The 18299-nt window shown below is 38.4% G+C and overlaps 1 protein-coding gene and 2 non-coding genes across 3 annotated transcripts in view; all 3 read left to right on the forward strand.

The window, feature by feature from the left end:
- The first annotated feature begins 891 nt into the window (after nt 1-891).
- Trnan-guu (transfer RNA asparagine (anticodon GUU)) lies at nt 892-965 on the forward strand. The gene has a single exon. It is a non-coding gene; the product is annotated as a tRNA-Asn (tRNA).
- Nucleotides 966-2663: 1698 nt separating this feature from the next.
- On the forward strand, nt 2664-2737 carry Trnat-agu (transfer RNA threonine (anticodon AGU)). Its single transcript has one exon. It is a non-coding gene; the product is annotated as a tRNA-Thr (tRNA).
- A 530-nt stretch (nt 2738-3267) lies between these two features.
- Nucleotides 3268-18299, forward strand: part of LOC126920463 (nuclear pore complex protein Nup88) — a 71399-nt gene continuing 56367 nt past the window's right edge. Inside the window, exon 1 of the mRNA XM_050730840.1 lies at nt 3268-3557. Coding sequence (XP_050586797.1) covers nt 3348-3557 — 210 coding nt within the window. The 5' untranslated portion in view covers nt 3268-3347. The remainder of the gene's footprint in view (nt 3558-18299) is intronic.

Here is an 18299-nt window from a genome sequence, read left to right on the forward strand (position 1 = left end):
GACAGTTACTAATGAGCCAACCCCATTTAATTAACCGTATATAGCTTCGACGCAACTGCCGGACTACTTCCTGGTTAGCACACCACGCATTGTAGTCCTCTTTCGACGCAGCCCTTCTTTCACTGCCGGTTTAGGGACTGATACATATTTCGTTAGCAGTAGGTCCTAAGTGAGCTACATCTGTTCGATATGCATTTGAGATATGATTTTACATATTTTATCGAAGATAAAACGGGACGTTTGATACAAACGAGACAGAAGTTTAAAAATGTATATCATATCATACTAACTTGCAGGAGTGAAGATTAAGAAAATTGGATACTATTATTTTGATGTTTAGGTTTGAACGAGTTTAATATGTATAGACTGCTGTCTTCATATTTAATGTGTTACCGTACAGTTTCATCCCTTTTCTTTTCTTCCTTTCTTTTTTTTTCTTTTCATACTAACGCTTTCGATATCTAATATGATTCATTTGAAAACATACATAGTGTTATGAAAATGTAAAACGTTATAAATTGAGAGGTTATATTCTCCCGAACTGTTATATAAAAACTACTATGGTATTGTATATGCTTCGCACTAAGTATACCAAAGAATTAGGTATATTTATTAATTTCATATTTTTTTATTGAATAAACGTAAAATTATCTCTTTCAATACCGATGTACTATATACGTATTACAAATCGCATCGAAGTGAAAAATCGTCTTTCATTTTTATATCATTACAAACGAAGAATATTCAGAAATAATATTAAACAAAATATGTGAAATTAGATTCAACATTTATTAGGCAGTTACACATATCAATTATATGAGTTTGATAACGAAATATAATAAAATAAAAATAAAATAACTGTCATCTTCTTAAAAAACATCGCTACCAACAGCCTCCGTGGCGCAATCGGCTAGCGCGTTCGGCTGTTAACCGAAAGGTTGGTGGTTCGAGCCCACCCGGGGGCGGTTTCTTTTGCTTTTGGAATCTTTTACGCATACAGTAATAAGCGCAAAATCAGTATCTTTCATTCGTTTGCACCTGGTTTTAACTTTAACTATAACATTTCCAAGTAGAGTAATACTACTAACGTCATTTTATAATTGAGTGCAAATATTTCCATTGTTGTTTTACTAAAAAAATTATCATCAAATATTACATATTTCGAAATGCGCACATAGTAATTGAACGAACAAAGTCGATGTTAATAGATCAGAGATAGAATTCGGTTATGCGAATTTGATTATGCGATAAGACTATGATGAAATGAAATGAAATTGTTATGAAGAAATTGTGTTTGAAATGTAGACGTTCAAATCTGAAACTAAACTGATTGTTTTTAAAAGTAGTCTTTCATGATTAATTATTTAGTGATTAGTAGCACAGAAGTGTTGAAATAAATGGTATATGATATTTGCTTCCAATTTATATTAATAGTATATTATTTCAAATAGCACCAGTAATCGATCAGGATGAAATTTGATAGGAATCATTGGATAAGATTGTCGATCTAAAATGTATCTTAGTTTCGCGGTCATGCGTTCTGAAGATACAGGTCCCCACATACCCCCTATATATGTAATAAACCTTCGCTGCTATTAGATCGCGTTAGCAACAGTGTTTTCGTGATTTATTTAACACAACTAATATTGATGTCTCTCTTTAACCCCTTAGGTGCGATGCGTCACTCTAGTGGCTTTCGCGGATGTCATCTTATATTACAACGCGCCACTATAGTGGCTCACTCTACTGACTCATTCGTTCACCGTTTGAACTAAATGATGTATTTCATTTGTCTTACTTCACACTTTTTTCATCCTCGCAATGTTTTATATCAGTGTTAACAATATACAGGCAGAATATATAGTCTTTGTTTTTGATATCAGTATCAAATTTTGATTGCTAGTATTAGACATCAATTGTTGCTTTCCGTTAAAATAAATATACCATTATTAACATGCCGATCCATATCCTTATAATTTTTTAGAATCTTCAACCTCAGAATGTCGCTTCAAAACAGAAAAAAGAAAGAGCAATTTGAAAAACACTACCGCATTATGAGTAACGTGGGTCTATGTGTCGTACCGTGCTTTAAAATATATCACACACAATTGTATTATTAATTATTAAAGTAAATTATTCAAGTTAAAGTATATGTATTATATCTTTAAGAAAAATTATAATTTAATTATCAAAAACTTCATTCCAACGTGCTTGCGTAGAAATTATCCGTCACACATTGCAGTGCTGTATCGTTTACGCGTAACTCGCGTCAAACTCTGTCGTACAGAGAAACAGCCCTGCACAAAAATCAACTGTACCTAAGAGGTTAAAAGGATCGTTTCTTTTCGCTCATTAAGTAGTTTTGAGTGTAATATATACGTAACGTATATTTGTACCTCAGCCATACTAATGCTAGCATTAAAGGATCTATTATATATACATATAAAGATATTTGTATCTTTCGAATGCATGATTTTTCAAAGCTAGGATTTTATATTTCAGTTCTCCTATTTCACTCTATGATATGTAGCAAATTTCATCTTGATTGGCCAAATTTTGTCTTAGTCGATTTAAATAAAGAAAAAAAAATATAAATCATCGATACATAAAATTGTTACAAATTTCTATCTGTAAATTTGAAGTTATAAAAACCTAATTTCAGCGGCGCCGTGGCTTAGTTGGTTAAAGCGCCTGTCTAGTAAACAGGAGATCGAGGGTTCGAATCCCTCCGGGGCCTTCGCTCGCAAAAGCAAATATTTTTATTTTTCCCCGACATATAAAAATAAAATCGAAATTCTTGTATTGAAATAAATGAAATCGAAATTTTATATTTTTGTAAAACAATAATTTTTATATATGTGATATGATATACATATTGATATACATATATATATATATGTATATCATTGACTTAAATGTGTATATATATACATACTTTAAATATTTGCATATAAGAAAATACAATATATTACAAGTAAAATATGAGCTCATCAGTAATTTAATAAATTTTTATTAATATAAAATCAGTATAATGTTATCTGTATGAAAAGTATTCTGAAGTGGAACATACATATATAAATAAAAAAATAGGCTATACTTTTATACTATTCGTATCATAACCTGATATTAAAGAATAGATAGCCTTAGTTTGTTATGTATTTTCTTTTATTGGAATTTATTAGAGAAAAACACAATAAAGTCTAAAAACGAATAACCAAGTTTACGCGACAGTGTCGCCACGCATATGTGACTTTGTAAAGGTGGCTGCCTTGCGCGCCAAATATACCAGTGAAGGAACTTCGTTGTTGTCGTTTGGTGTAGTGCGCCGTGTTATAACCTCGTTTCGCATGAAAATGAATTCATATACGGATCCGCTTCGTTTGAACGAAGAACGTTTGTTTGTAGATTTGATGGAGAGTTTGCCAAAGAATATTAAGGATACGAGGAACATTTTAGAAATTCGTGACAATGTGCTGTACGTGTGGAACCCGAAGGAATTTTGTGTGATGGCATTAAACGTTTCGACAGCGCGTGGAAAAAACGATGTTCCTTATCAAGTAAGTCAACAACATTTAATTCAAAGACATATTGTATGATTTATACAAAAATGAATTGAAATCAGTAATGAAGTATACATTTACGTCTAATAGTTTGTTGTATACAGACCTAACTAACCTCCATAACGCTTCTTAAAATGTGCGCAAGCGCTTTGCTTTATTGTCTTTGTACGTTTAAACTTCTATAACATGTAGTAACATCATATAATGGAAATAAAACGATAGTATATTTCGTTCTTTTAAATTATTGCAAACTTTATCGTGAAAATTAAAAAGATTTCTTTCTTTGATACATGAAAATAATACATTTTTTGTTATAAATGCTATATAAACTTTACTTATTGATATCTAGAAACTACTTTCTATACTGCAACCTGTTTTTATATAATCTGTACTAAAAGAATTCCAAAAACTTAAAAAATTTGTAGTATATTAGTATTAAAAGTGTACAATCAGTTCAGTAAAAATTATGCTGAAGCGACAATTTGTATTTATTATGTTTTAATGCAGTAATATTATTATGTTTAAAAATGTTGTGCAGATTCATTTTAATACTTTTTCTTGTATAATGACTCATACAAATTTCGATTTTACGAATCTCATTCTTACACTTTTACTAATTAGTCACCCATTCGTTCAGTCATTAAACTTTCTTTGGATATCGATTATTATTAAGGTAATATATATAAAAAAATTTTGTCGTCAAAAACAATCAATCAAAAGGTAATCAACCCTCGTAATTGATATCCGTAAAATTTTACCGTATACAAATATAATACAGCCTAAGTATCGAATGAAAAGCCAGTCATCGATAAACGTGATAAACCTTCCTAACTCGCTTTTCACCAACCCATTTACGCTATGCTCTTATTCCAATTAAAAATCTCGATCGTTAAAAGTACATTCAACGGATAAGCTTAAATTCCCAAGCAATGAAAGAAATTACGAGAGTCGTGCGAAAAGGGCTCCGATCACTTTGGTCGGACTAATGGTTCCGTGAAAACGGGAGTGACATTTGGTCGTTGGTTAAGCAGAAGTTGCTCGATAACCTGGACCATTACCGCGGCACGATGCGTTCGCTTTACGACGATTACCGCGAAAGCGTTTTCTCCGGCGAACTTTTGATTCGGACCGATTAAGCTCTGGCTAAATTATGGTCCACGATACCAATATACACACTTGTAGGGGAGGGCGCGTGCGCCTCTCACTACCACCATGTCCCGCTGGTTAATCGGTGTACGTACATACGCGCGCTAGTGGAAAATGATTACGTGGTAAATGAAAGGGAAGCGGCATGGCGAACTCGCTACAGTGAGAATGGGCAGAACGTTTCGTTCTCGGCTGTGCTTTTATTTCATTTCAATGGCACCGTGGGATCAGCGGGTACATTAATGCCTGGGTGTCCTGGTGTATGCGCTCGCGCGCCACCGCGACCGACCAAGCGGACGCGCGAGAGACCAAAAGACCGGTGAGGGGATAATTTATAGGAAATGGGTTGTTCGACGCTCCGGAGTAATTTAATTAAAATAAATGTCCGTACCGCGGAGGAACGTTACCCACGAACCCGCGGTCCACAACTGCGAATAAAATGCAAATTCAGACCCTTCAACTGGGTTACGTATGGGTATTCGTAGGTAGGTAGATAAAGAGTACGCGCCGAGGGGGAATAGAGAAGTCTCGCCAAGGGTCAACCTCTTTCGTCCTCTTCCTTTTTCTGTCTCTCTCATTCTCTTCGGGGACCGATCATCGCTCGCTCACCCGTTGATTTGATAAGGGAAAATCCTGAGGTGCCTCTATCCGCTTCTGCCGGTCCACCCCTTTTTCTATGGATATTTCTGTAGCTGCTCCTCTCTGCTCGATCTCCAGAATCTCCAGAAAAAATTTAAAGGACTTGTTGGGTTGGTAGAATTTTATTGGGTAGATGAGAGTAGCAATTGTTCATGAAGCAATGCGTTTTTGGCGTGCGCGATGATTTAAAAAACCGAGTTAGATTATATTCTTGTAATATAACATTTGTTTTATTTCTAAACGAGAGACACATATTTTTGCCTACGAATCGACAATTACAATTTTATTATTCGTCGCTTCACTTATTTAATTACATTCGTTTTAAATTCTCTCTGTATATCTGTTATCAATACGTATCTTCTGGGATAAGATTAATCAATTATTACTAACCTACTATACATCCCTTTGAAGTATACATAATACATTAATCTATATTTGTTTCACGTCTATCAATAGGTATAACGCCTTAGTAACACGCAACAAGCAATTAAAGCGAGAACTGACGTATATTTCTCTAAATCATTAAATTTCACATTACATGCTTTTAAAATGTTTCACTAGATATCTACTTATCAACATCCACTTTCTACAAAATACCCTTAAAACGCTCATTTCTAGAATATTTACCAAGAGTCCCGAGGAAACATTGGCAAATCCAAACCAACCGTGATCCAATTGCGAAGCAACGAACTAGTAACCTGTATCGCACCTAATAACCTACCCTCTTATTTTTCTCACCTTACACATAGTTAACATCGAGGACAATGATTCGGAACGACCAAGGCTCGTTTGACAATTTTTCTAAGAGTCAATTGAATCGTCGCCGAGTTCCAAGGGCCACTTTATGGCCGGTACGTGCATGCGCGTTGGCCGACTGAAATATCGGTCGTAAATAATAAAAGTTAGCGAGGTTCCTCCCTGGCGCGCACGGCGGGACTTTAAACCGGAAGATAGGTGTCGCAGGATACGGACGAGGCAGTGTAGAAGGGGGTGGCGACGAGATGAGGAGGGCGAAAGAGGCAACGCGGGGTAACATCAGGGTGTGGGGCGGAGACAAAGACGCGCTATTGTCAACCGCTCCGCCATCGGAACCACCATCCGCCGCGGGAAACTTTGAATCATTTTTATTGCATAGAGTTATCTTTGTTACCAGCGGAACGAACGTCTAAACGCGTCCTCTCTGTCCCTTTCTCTGCTCTTTCTCCCTTCGTCTTCCTTCCAACCGACCCCACCGACACCCACCCCCTGGTCGTTCGTACAGGTTATTCCCTACCGTCGTTGGTCCTCGCCTTTCTGTTTCCCTCTACCTGCACCACCACCCTTTTTGTTCTTCTCGCTCGACGCGAGATAATACGAACGAGGAAGCGTTCACACCCCTTTGGCTGCCCAAATGGAATAAGTTCTTTAATTCGCGAATTTACCGCCGCTCTAACGAATTGCCCGTCCTTCTCGTCGAGATAACAAGCCTTCCTCCTAGCCCCGTTCCCACCTACAAGTTTTAATTCTTTCCTGTACTCTGGGATCGTCAAGTCACGCGGTGATCTATGGAAAATAATCGAATTCGATCGTCATTGCCCGTAGCTTCTCGCGTTTTTCTGACTTCCCGAACGTTGAAGAATAGCGCGAAAAGTCTGGTGTAATAATATCTTTTTTTCGTTACTGGAACTATCGATAAAGACCATCAATTTGTAATTTTTCATAAAAATTTGATAAATTCGCAAGGCTGGAGTTTTGCAAATACCTTTCATTTTGATCTCTTTGGAACAAGTTTTGTATTTCGACCATAGGTAGTTCTAGTTTGTTAAAGGAACAAAGAAGGTGTGAGATCCTTTCGATGTATGGTACAGTAGCAATTCACCTAGCTTACGTGAGCTTTTCTACATACCATCCAGTAGGAAGAGCTCATCTTATCTAAATTAAAAGTGGTTACTCTCTGAATGGCGTTCCAAGGTCGAAACACACAACGGAAAATCCTGTCTCAGGCTGAAAGAATGGAACATCACGTAATAAGCAAAATCCTCTGGACGATAATTAAAAAGCAATTTTACGGTGACATTTGTACCTACAACGAGGTTCCTTGCCAGAGGTAAATACTCGGACACGCTGGTATACCGCGTGGCAATAAGAATACACGTATAGGGGTGGTCGCGTAGCTACACGCGTGCTTCCAAACGTACAGAGTACGAAAAAAAGCTAGGTGTCTAGCTTTAATCAGATTATTCTCCGTTTCTCAGTCGCTGGAAATATTTTCAAACTGTGTGTTGTAATGTTTATCTTACGCTTGGTGCTTCTTTATGTATGAAAGAAAATTACTACAAAATTTTCTTAAATGGATATAATAGGGAATTTAGGGAATTATTAATGCATTAAGGATCAAGCACTGGAATATACTACAGGAATAAATTAAAGAATATTAAATTGCATTATTGAGAGACATATATCAAGATACGAAATGTGTATTAGAATAATGTGTAAATACATACTGTACAGAGATTTATTATTATGTAAGTGAAACCCTAAAAGAATTTCAGAATTTAAATAAGAATAGTTCATAGAATTGTAGGATCTTGATGGAAGAAGAAACAACGATGAAAAGAAAATCAAGTATAAAACAGAATTGACTGAAAAAATAAAAAATTACAACTGAAATGTTTTCTTTTATACAATTTTGGTTCCTAATGGATTAACTGAAAATTATAATAAGATGGATCTAGTAAGAAACGCGTTAGAAACGACTGTCAGATACATTAAACGAACCACTTGATTTTCTCCGACCATAAAGGCACCCCAAATGGTTTAACCCAATTTCCACCACGAATTTGTATCAGCATCACTCTATACTCATATACGTATGTATGTATATGCATATGACCATTAACAAACGAGGGAAATTCGTACTACATAGCTGCTGCCTAAAGTTGCGTTTCTTTTTCGACATCGCATCACAATCCCCAACGCTCGTTGAAGAAAGAAAGAAAACGACGCAGCAGCGAAAATGTATCAGCGCGGCATGGTGGTAGAACGAAATACGCATGGCAGAGAAGGGAAGGAGAGAAAAGAGGTATGAGTTGGTCCATGTCTACCACAAAAGCCATTGTCCGCCACTTACTGAATTCGTCGAGGCTCTCTCTCACCCTGGTGTCCACAGTGCACACAGGGCCCCACTCTACCAATGTAAAACACTTCCCGTGAATTTTATTGCTCCACGTACCTCCTCGTTCAGTAACACGTACAAGACCACCTAACCTGTGCCTGTCAACTGACTGGTGGATCATCCTCCACCCCCGTCGTTTGCTTGTACGACCGTACACGGAATTCACCACCGTACAGGGTGTAAAACAAATATGTGTCGAAGCCCAGGCTTTGCGTTCCATCGAGACGTCTTCTCATCAAGCGTTGTAACTCTCGTCTGATCTTTCGAACAGAGGATCGTGCGTCCTTTTTACTCTCGAATAGAAATTTGAATCTTTTACTTTTTGATTTTCTTGTAGCTGAGATTATGAAAACATAACTTTCAAGGGCTGATATTTAAAATTATTACAATTAACGCTGAAACTTTTACGTAGACGTTTCGTATATAAGTGGTTAATCAAAATAATACTTTTTTTTTGCTGAAGGTATAGTTTTTTTTTAATTTTGGAACGTATTAAAAACTTTGAACGTAATCCTGTAACTTTTACGCCCTTTAAGCATGTCTATATGTAACTTTCAGCCAGAACACTGGCTTTATCTTTCCAAGAAGGCAGTATACATGCAAAACAGAGTACCGTTAAAATACTCCTTGTATCTTGGAAAATAGCATGTATGTGTGAAACATACCTTGAATATTCTCCATTATCGATGACAATGATTCCATGCTAATAGGCATCTACGATATATTGTTTCCTTTTAACTGAAAATCATTATCCCATTTGGGTTAGATGAATTTTGTTTCATTTTCTTATTAGTTTTGTAATAGCAAGTAAATATGTTTTTAAGAAATTTTAGTTCGCATATTCTGTTGGGACGTTCAGACCTTCGTTTCTCATTTTTGGTTTTCACTGGATTCACAAATTTGTTAAAAACTGCTGTGATAAATAGAGGCCTGACCTAAATCTTACGGGACGCGTGCGGATTCGCTTGGAACGAACCAAGGGTGGAAACAAAGACAAAAAGGGAAATCAGCTTTTTAAAATACTGAAAATGGCAGAAAATGCGAAATAAGTGTATTAAAAATTTAGTTCACGATTCTTCTTTGAAAAAAAAGAATAATGCTGTAGAGAGAACAGAAGGAAGTATAACACAAGGAATTAATTATTTTAAATTAATTCTACATTTATCTCTAAGAAGGTGTAGTTTTTCGTACTCCGGGGATAAACTGGCTAATTTGTGCTCAAACCTAACCTTTTTAACTATCTTAGAATTTCAAAAGATTAAAATTAAGCTCCGGTACATATACAATCCAATATCATTAACTTCGTATAAAGTCATCAAATTATTTATCTTGTAATACTCTAATTTCGATATCGTTTACAATCTCGCTCTATTCCTACTAGCATTTATGAATATTAAAAACGAGAAAAAAAAGCTCCCTCTTAAGAATGTTCGATTGCCCTAAGTATCGAAGGATGGGATATTCCGGTGGTGGGCGAGAGTTGAAGCGAGCTGAAGTGGCTCAGGCGATCCGCAGGGGGTGGCTTTGTCAGCCTTAGAATACCTTGGCAGGCTAATGCATTTCCTTTACAGTTTTAATGGGCATTCATAACTAAGTTTAATAATGCCGGTAGGAGGCCAGCCGTCGCGGTTGCATATCTAATAATTCCACGGCTCCACCTCGCGCAGGAAGTGGCACACAGCACGGATTTTAGTGGTGGCTGCGCGAGTTCATCCCCCTACTACTCTTCTTTACCTAAGCTGAGCTCGAAGACGCGCACGTTCGACCTCTTTCTCTTTTTCCCCTTCTCACGCCCTCCTTTCTAGTCCCTCAAGTCCCGTTCCTCTTCGACTTCCTCCGGGCGGACACTTGGAGAGTTTTCACCCTGCATCGAACCGATTCATCTATTATTCGTTTTATAACGTTTCACGGTAGTTATCCGAAACTTGGCATTTATTTCTGACATACGACTGTAATATAGTTATCAAACCACCACTTTAAAATGCTTCTTCAAATGGATCTCCTTTTATAAAAAAATGTTATTTTACCAATTCGTATTAATTCTCAGACCGACATCTTTGCTCGGATATTAAACTATATGCGTTAGGGAATAGGCTTATCCTACTTTATAAGCAGCGTTCAAATACGTATAAACACTCTATATACCACATAAAGGAGACATCGATGTTTGTTTCATACACAGGGAGCAATAATTTCAGCGACAGCGCACACAGAAGGCTGGTCTTAATGCCATTGTACTACCAGCTCGAACAATAAGACTGATCACGGCTAATTGCCATCCATTTAAATGGAAAACTTTGCGGCCATCCATGCGACTTAATCACCCACGGAATCATGTACAAGCAGAATCTCCCGTTCCGTTGAAGATCCTTGGGCAGCAGTGTTGGCGGGTGAGAAGGGGTTCCGGCATAGCCATGGCATAATGGCGTTTTGGTTGTGGACCAAGATATAAATCCCAGCACCGTTATGTGGCACAGAGTACCATCTTAGTTTGGTCTTCGCCGCGTCGACGACGAGAAGCCAGCGGCGCCGTCTCTAATAAATAACCCCAAGACAATGGACACTGTCCAAAACACGGTAGATCTTACGCCTTTAACTTGGGTACCAAGTCTTAACCCTTGGCCGTTCCGAGCAAAGCGCCCGGTCCTGGTCCCCTACCACTTTTCTTCAGTCTCTTGCCACCTCTATGGAGACACAACCCTCTTCCTCCAGCGGTGGCAAAGAGCCGCGAGACCCAACGTCGCGGTACCCGAGCTTCCTCACCTCCTTCTCTTCTCTTCTCTTGCTGGAATTATAATGTTTGTTTCTAACAAATTACCATGATAATGCCGGGCGTCGCATGGCGAAACCGTGTCTTCGGTGGCACACTTAAATTACGCGAGTACGAACAACGCCGCCACCGGCGAGAACGCGACCGGAACATCAGCAATGCTGCCGAGACGACCAGAGATTCCTGCCGGGTAGTTGTAATGTTAATTAGCCATTTACCTAACCGTACACCCTGTACACAATCAGATCCCCTTACTCCAGGTATTTCCAAGTTTCGTATCTTTAAAATTGTCATTAGAAGGAATCCAGAGGATAAAAGATTTTGATAGTCCAAGGAGATTTTGGTAACTAATCTTAATGGAGCGAGTCGTGGTGATTTATATATTAGCTATTTTTGTAGATCATGAGATTTATAGGCATAGATGGTAATAATTTTGTAACGTGATGGTAAATATTGGACAATTCCTTAGTAAGCGGCAGGTATCGTTCCTTCCTACTACTTCGCTAATTTTTGTAAATTTGCTAGTTTTCCAATTCGTTGCAAGTAACGAAACAGTGATAATATTGAAATTCGTCCTTTCTATTTTTTTTTTTTTTTTTATTTTATATTTAACCTCGCGTAAGTATCAAATATATTTGTCTGAATTCTCGATCCAGAAAATAAACGTTTAACTCTGAAACGTTAAAACGATAAGAATTAGTACATTAGGACGCGTTGTTGAAAAAGCAAAATTTGTTAAAATAGTAATTTCATAGTCTTCCTTCACAACCGTTCGCACAATGTATCGTTACAAAAGGTGGTAGATTTCGTCCTAAAACGCGTTCCCATCATCGTATTCGCCGACACGTTGAGCTGGCGCGGCATCATAAAAATTACGTCGAAATCTACGAGCAACGACGTAATACTTTTCACATTTTCGAGCGGACAAGCCATTATATGGAGTGGCTGCGAGGCCACGAAGGCGATAAACTTTATTTTCCAAAATCGTCGGGACGCACGTCCGATGCGTATTCGCGGTCGCGCCCTCGCGTCGTTACGATCGCGATAACACGCGTCCGTAGAAACGTACGACGAGAGATGGCCGAGGATTCTGGGGAAAAAAACAAAAAATTGTCGGGCGCATATTTTTTGGTCGGTCGCGTGAGATGGGGGATGCGCCACCGCGACGCTTTCACCCCCGTTTTTCCTATAAAACCGTGTCGAAATGTTCGCTCTCCCGCTACTACGACATAATGACCGGCACATAATTCACACATTCGACAAGAATATTCAGCAACGCGGCGATTTAAATAGCTATTCTAGCCAAGTTTATTAATAAATTGAATGTTTGCTATAACGTTTCCGTCGTGTATATTGATTGACAGCCAGACTAGTGATAGGGATTTTCTCGTATTGCTTCTATACCAAAAGATTTTATTCCTGTTCCACTGGAAGTGGAACAATGTTGTTTGAACAATTAGTAGTTCGTAGTTTATTTTTCATGCAATGCTTGTAAGAATTTGTGGACAGCATCGTGGACTTGTTTCATCTGTTAGAAATTAGTTTAAGAGGGGTAGAGGAAAGATGATACAGATTACGAAATTTTGAATTCGAGGTGAAGTTAATTTTTCAAATTGAAATGAAATACTTTAGGGCTTTGAGGTTCGAACTTAAAAACTTATTTAGTACTTAAGTAACTGAAATACAATTTCATCGCTACATTTTATATCAAGCAACGTAACGGCTCGCTTTTCTACGTAAGATTGCATAGTCTTATAGTCGTAAAAGCTAGGTGAAATTTGAACAGCCCTGCAACTGCCGTAACTGCGACAGAGTCGAGCGAGTTGGCTACTATATCGAAGGCAGTGTTACGACGTTGCTTTTATTAGAAATCTGCTACATTACACGAAACTTTTTCAATACCTGTTTTCATCGTTCTTACGCAAAGTTACGTATCAATTTAGATGGATTTAAAAAATTGTCTTCAATCCTTTTACGTCTGTAATAACGCGTTCAATCCACCCTGCAATTGTTCTTTCCCCGCGCATTTTTAACCCTTTAAATCTATCATCAAAGAAACTTATGTTAACGCTGTCGTTGGTAAATTTTTATTTTCGCAATCGATACAGTCAAACAGTCAAGCAATCAAATATTTTCTCATTATGTAATATTAGATGAAACGTCAATACATACGAGACGATAACATCAAAAGGAATGACAATGCAATAAAAACAAAAGAAATAATATTCAAAGAAATTCTTGGACGAAGAAACTTCATCCACGATAACCTGTAAATGTCAAGTCATTTGGAGATTCTTCGAAATCAGGGAAAAGGATGGATACATGGAGAACGAACAGTCTCTCTGAGAATCGGTTAAAGAATAAGGTTATAAAATTAGAGAAGACGAAGGGAAAAGAGGCGAAGAGGAGGGAGGTGGCGAACGAACGAGCGGGTGAGCAACGTCTGGCTTGGCCCTGGAGCAGTAAATCCAGAAACGGTGTTACGGGGCGGCCCGGAGATAATGCGCAATCATTTTGGAATGGAAATTAAAATCAGATGATGAATCCTAACGATGCCGTTTATTATTTTAATTTTCCGCGAAGACCGCGGCAACGCAGGCTACCAACCGCTTCTACAGACGTCGTCCGCAGCACTGGTAACTCGAGTTCGAGACACTAAATTACCTTCCTATTAGCCGTATAATTACAAGATGGCCCCGGTAATTTCCGTTTATTCCGACTTCGTCTCGCCGAACTGGGCTTTATATTACAAGCTATAAGCTTTGCCTGCCACGTCGAGGAGGAACGCGAGGCCGAGTTTTCCCTTATCGCCGTCGTTAAGCGCGATTTTCATTCGTAACTTACCATAGACGTCGATATTACGATCAAGACTTAACTATTAGAAGATAGCGTTCGAGAAATGTTACCATAGTATTTCATCTTGTTTGACGTTTAATTTAGTTCTCTATAGACGACGGCATTATAGTGTAAACAGACGTCTTTGTCTGTTAAGGGGCGGAAGAAAGGGTTGCGTTTGTGCAGTAACGCGCCAAGCACTTAGGACTATCTGGCAGATAGAAACGTTTTGTTTAAATGAATGAATTTGAGACTCTTCGCGTCTCAAAGTTAGAAATTTCTTCTTTTCTTCGTACACCCGTATACTTGTCTCTGTTGCATTAACGTTTACAATTGTTTTAAACAAACACAATCAACATTCACGTTGAAATAAATGCTCTAACTTCTCATAGTTCCCATGATTCTGTTAATAAAAAACCGAAAATATTGCTAATTAGGGTAAGTTCGACTATAGGAAGTACAATTCTGAAAAATGTTCAGCGTCGTTTCACCCTTACGAGCTTCTGAACGTGCCAATAATCAGGGCTTTCGCTCTTTACATCGCAATAAATCGTTGATTTCGCGCCCTCTTTTTACACGCTGGTCCGACAATTTACACTCGCAGTGATACATAAATGCAAACTCGGTCGTTTTCGCTGTTTAACCTCCTACGTTTTTCTCAGCACATGCCACCGTTTCTCATGGCTTGTTATAACGCAACTATAACATTTTACGATGCTCGTAACGCCGATACGATAACCCAGCATCGTGGCTGGCAGCCGCAGGCATCGGTTCCTCAACGACGTTCGATCGCATTTCGTGTATTTTGAAGGTTGAAACGAAGCCCATTTAAGTTACGTGGTATTACAATATTATAGAGGGTTAAATCAAATTTTTTAGCACAGAGAGAAAGAAGATATTGTAGATAAATATAAAGATATGTAATCTGTAGAATGTAGGTAATCGAATAAAAGTAGTAAAGATTTGTGTAAAATTCATAATACGTAAAAACCTTGAAAATGAAATTCTTCAGTAACTCGTGGTATGTCCGTACTTCGTACGTGCATTTAACATCACGCTGATTGCTAAAGATAAAATCAGAATAAGAAATGCATTACATCTGTTTTATGAAAATTGTATGATTTTTAAGAAGAAAGGACCAAACACGCGAGAGAACGTAAGAAACGAATGTACCTAGCCCAAATAGATCTTGGGGCTATTTGATATTTAAGAAAAACTCGAGCAACTGATATAATCGTAGAAATTTTCCACGAGCGGCATTCGTCTAGAAACTGAAACAACCGCTTTGGTACAGCAGTAATACAGAGAAAGGAGGGATTGCTATTCTTATTATTTCTACAGACGTTATTTCATGCTAACAAAGAAAAGTGCTTGGCTAAGGCCAATATACCTACTTTGTTTCTAACGTCCGTTACGTAAATTCTGTGCTCGCTTTCACATACTTCCAAGATTACTTTTCTGTCCAGCGTAGAGCTAGGGGGTAGGTAATTAAAACCTCGAGTAGGTAAATAACCGACTGCCAGACCGCCAGCGGAGCTACCGAGAAACGTAATAAGTAGGCGAGTCCGTAACCTTAAAAAGGGAGATCCTTAAAAAACGTCGGCCACCCCCTCCCCCCATCTCTTCCACCTCCTCGACCACCCCTTCTCGTCCCCACCCACCTCCAGATCTCCCATTTTTTGTGTTAATTTGAATTTCGTAATTAACCGGCTACGTATGAATTCTCGAGAGAATACATAAAGGTCCTTCCTTTAATTTCCGCGAGGATTCGTTATAATACCGCGCCCCCTTGCACGCTGGAACGTGGATTTTCTGACCTCGAAGGGGACGACCAGGATGCGTGGAAAGGAAAATGGCCTCGGAAGCTTATAACCGGAATATTGTATGTTTCCCGCAATGAACGACGATACCTTGGAAATGAGTTTCTCCTTTTGGTATTCGTTTTCCTTTCGTCCCGTTGCCAGTTCATTTTATTCTACGATTTTAGGAACTAATTAACCTTTTCTAGTGCCATATTTTTTTTAAATCTTGTTTAATTTATTACTGTACTATCGCACCGGTACTAAGTGGTTTATTACAATTATTGATTTCATCGTATAATTATAAATATCTCTAAAGTTTATTGATTTCTTATATATTTTTATATATATTTTTTTTTTATACATCTTATTCGTATTCCTTTCGTTCCATCAATCGTATTGGACCTTGGTAGAATTAAAACGTCGTTGTGAAAAATAAGACGTGCTTCTGTCTAATGGGAAGGAACTTTTAAAAAGAATCGAAATCTCCGTCCTCGAAAGGTAATCGAGATGACGGTGATTGGGGTTGTCTGACGATCAAGGGAGCTTGTCGTAATTACCGAATATTTTTCTCGCCCTGTTCTCCCCTCAAGCTGATTGATATTTTGTATTCAAGAAGGAACCTTCGCCTTCTCTACCTTCTTACACGATTGTTACTGGCAAACGATGTTTTATCGGCCACTGAGAAGGAAATGGGAATTCAAGTCATCCGCTTCGCGTTTAAATAATTCTATTTATTTTCGAAATTTAATGGTCCAGTTCCCGATTATTGATTTGATTCATTAAATTAACGCTGCGATATTACGCTGCAGAACTATTTAACCCTACCATGAAACAAACTATAGTAGAATATAAATGTTCGAAAAATATGATTTTATCCATATGACATCAGCTTCAAACAAATTATATATAAAAAATAATTGAAGCAAAAATAATTGTAGAATGCAGTACTCTTTTCCTTGTCATTCTATGACAAAAATCCTATTTTCTGTATTACAGATTAATACATTTAAACGAATATAAGAACTGGTTGCAAAAACACATTACTGCTGATCAGCTATGAATTTGCATATGCTATAGAATATCTAATAAAATGTAGCATCTGCAAATGTCCATAGAAATAAAAGGGCCGAAGCTCTTCTCCTACTCTCCTCGTTCACCGCAATTCCTGCACAGTACTCGTCTACTATCATCTCTGTACTGTGTGTGTGATATAAAGTGCATTTATCTGGTAGTAGGCTCGATCAAGCCGACGAGATAGCGTTGGTCGTGTCGCGTTGCCTCGATAAAACACAAAAGAAAGAAACGTGAATGTCTCGAAAACGGAGGGTCCTTATAAACTCACGCCCCATTTCACTGAAGGTTCATCTTTAATTTCTTCGCGTTTTTTCTCCTACCTGCTCCGTGCCCGACACTCGACACTCCTTTAAATTCCGCCCTAACCCACCCCCTCGACCCTCGCCAAGCGTGAAGAAGGAACCAGCTCAGCCCCGCGTTACTGTTCGCTCATTTCTCCGGTTGTCTTACGGCGATTAACCGGGCTCCTACTACCCCTCCCCCTGTGAGAAGAGTACGTCTCTCGACCTATCCTCCCCCCCTCCCGCTCTCAATGAAACCTGGTTTCACCCTCGTCATGTACTTTTCCTCCTTGTCCAGCCAGTCTCTTCACCTCGGCTCCACTCTTTTCCTCCTTGCTCGGCTTCTTCTCCGCCGGAGTCACATTCTTAATATCGTCTTTTTAAAATTTTTTAAGCGCCATTAGGGAAACTATATTGCCACTCGGCGCGGGAACGGCGCAACCCCGACGGGGTAGATCGGTGCTCTTCCGTCTGTTCGAGGTTAGGTCGAACGCACGCTCTCGCCCCGGCACCCGCTTAAATTACGCGAATAAATTTCCTTTATTTTTACTGGCCCCCGGCTCTCTGACCCGGACGTACGTGATCCGACGACAGCAGCGCTCGAATAAAGAATACTGTCGGTCGTACCTTGTTTAACGACTACGATTCTTGCGTCGGCTTATTGCCAGCGTAAGGATACAGTAACGATCATCCTGCTTTGGGGCGTTTAAATACAGGATACATGGTTGATCGAAATCTGGGAACATTGTAAAATAATCGAAATAGCATATAGATCTGTATCTATTTGCGTAAAATGGATAACGTTGTATCGATTTAAAAAATAGCTAACGTACGAATTAAGTATGCTGCAAATTAATTCTTCAGATACTCCCATGCTGGTAATCTTTGTTTAAAATCTTTCGTAATTAATTAACAGTTAAGAGATCGCGCATATCGATAACAAAATTTGTATGCTGCTTTGAAAATTACGAAGCTTGCAACGTAGGCACAGAAATGAGACGCAAGAACTTCTCATCATGATCGAGGATGGGAATTATA

The sequence above is a fragment of the Bombus affinis genome, chromosome 9 (genome assembly GCF_024516045.1).
Source record: "Bombus affinis isolate iyBomAffi1 chromosome 9, iyBomAffi1.2, whole genome shotgun sequence".
Classification (NCBI taxonomy): domain Eukaryota; kingdom Metazoa; phylum Arthropoda; class Insecta; order Hymenoptera; family Apidae; genus Bombus; species Bombus affinis.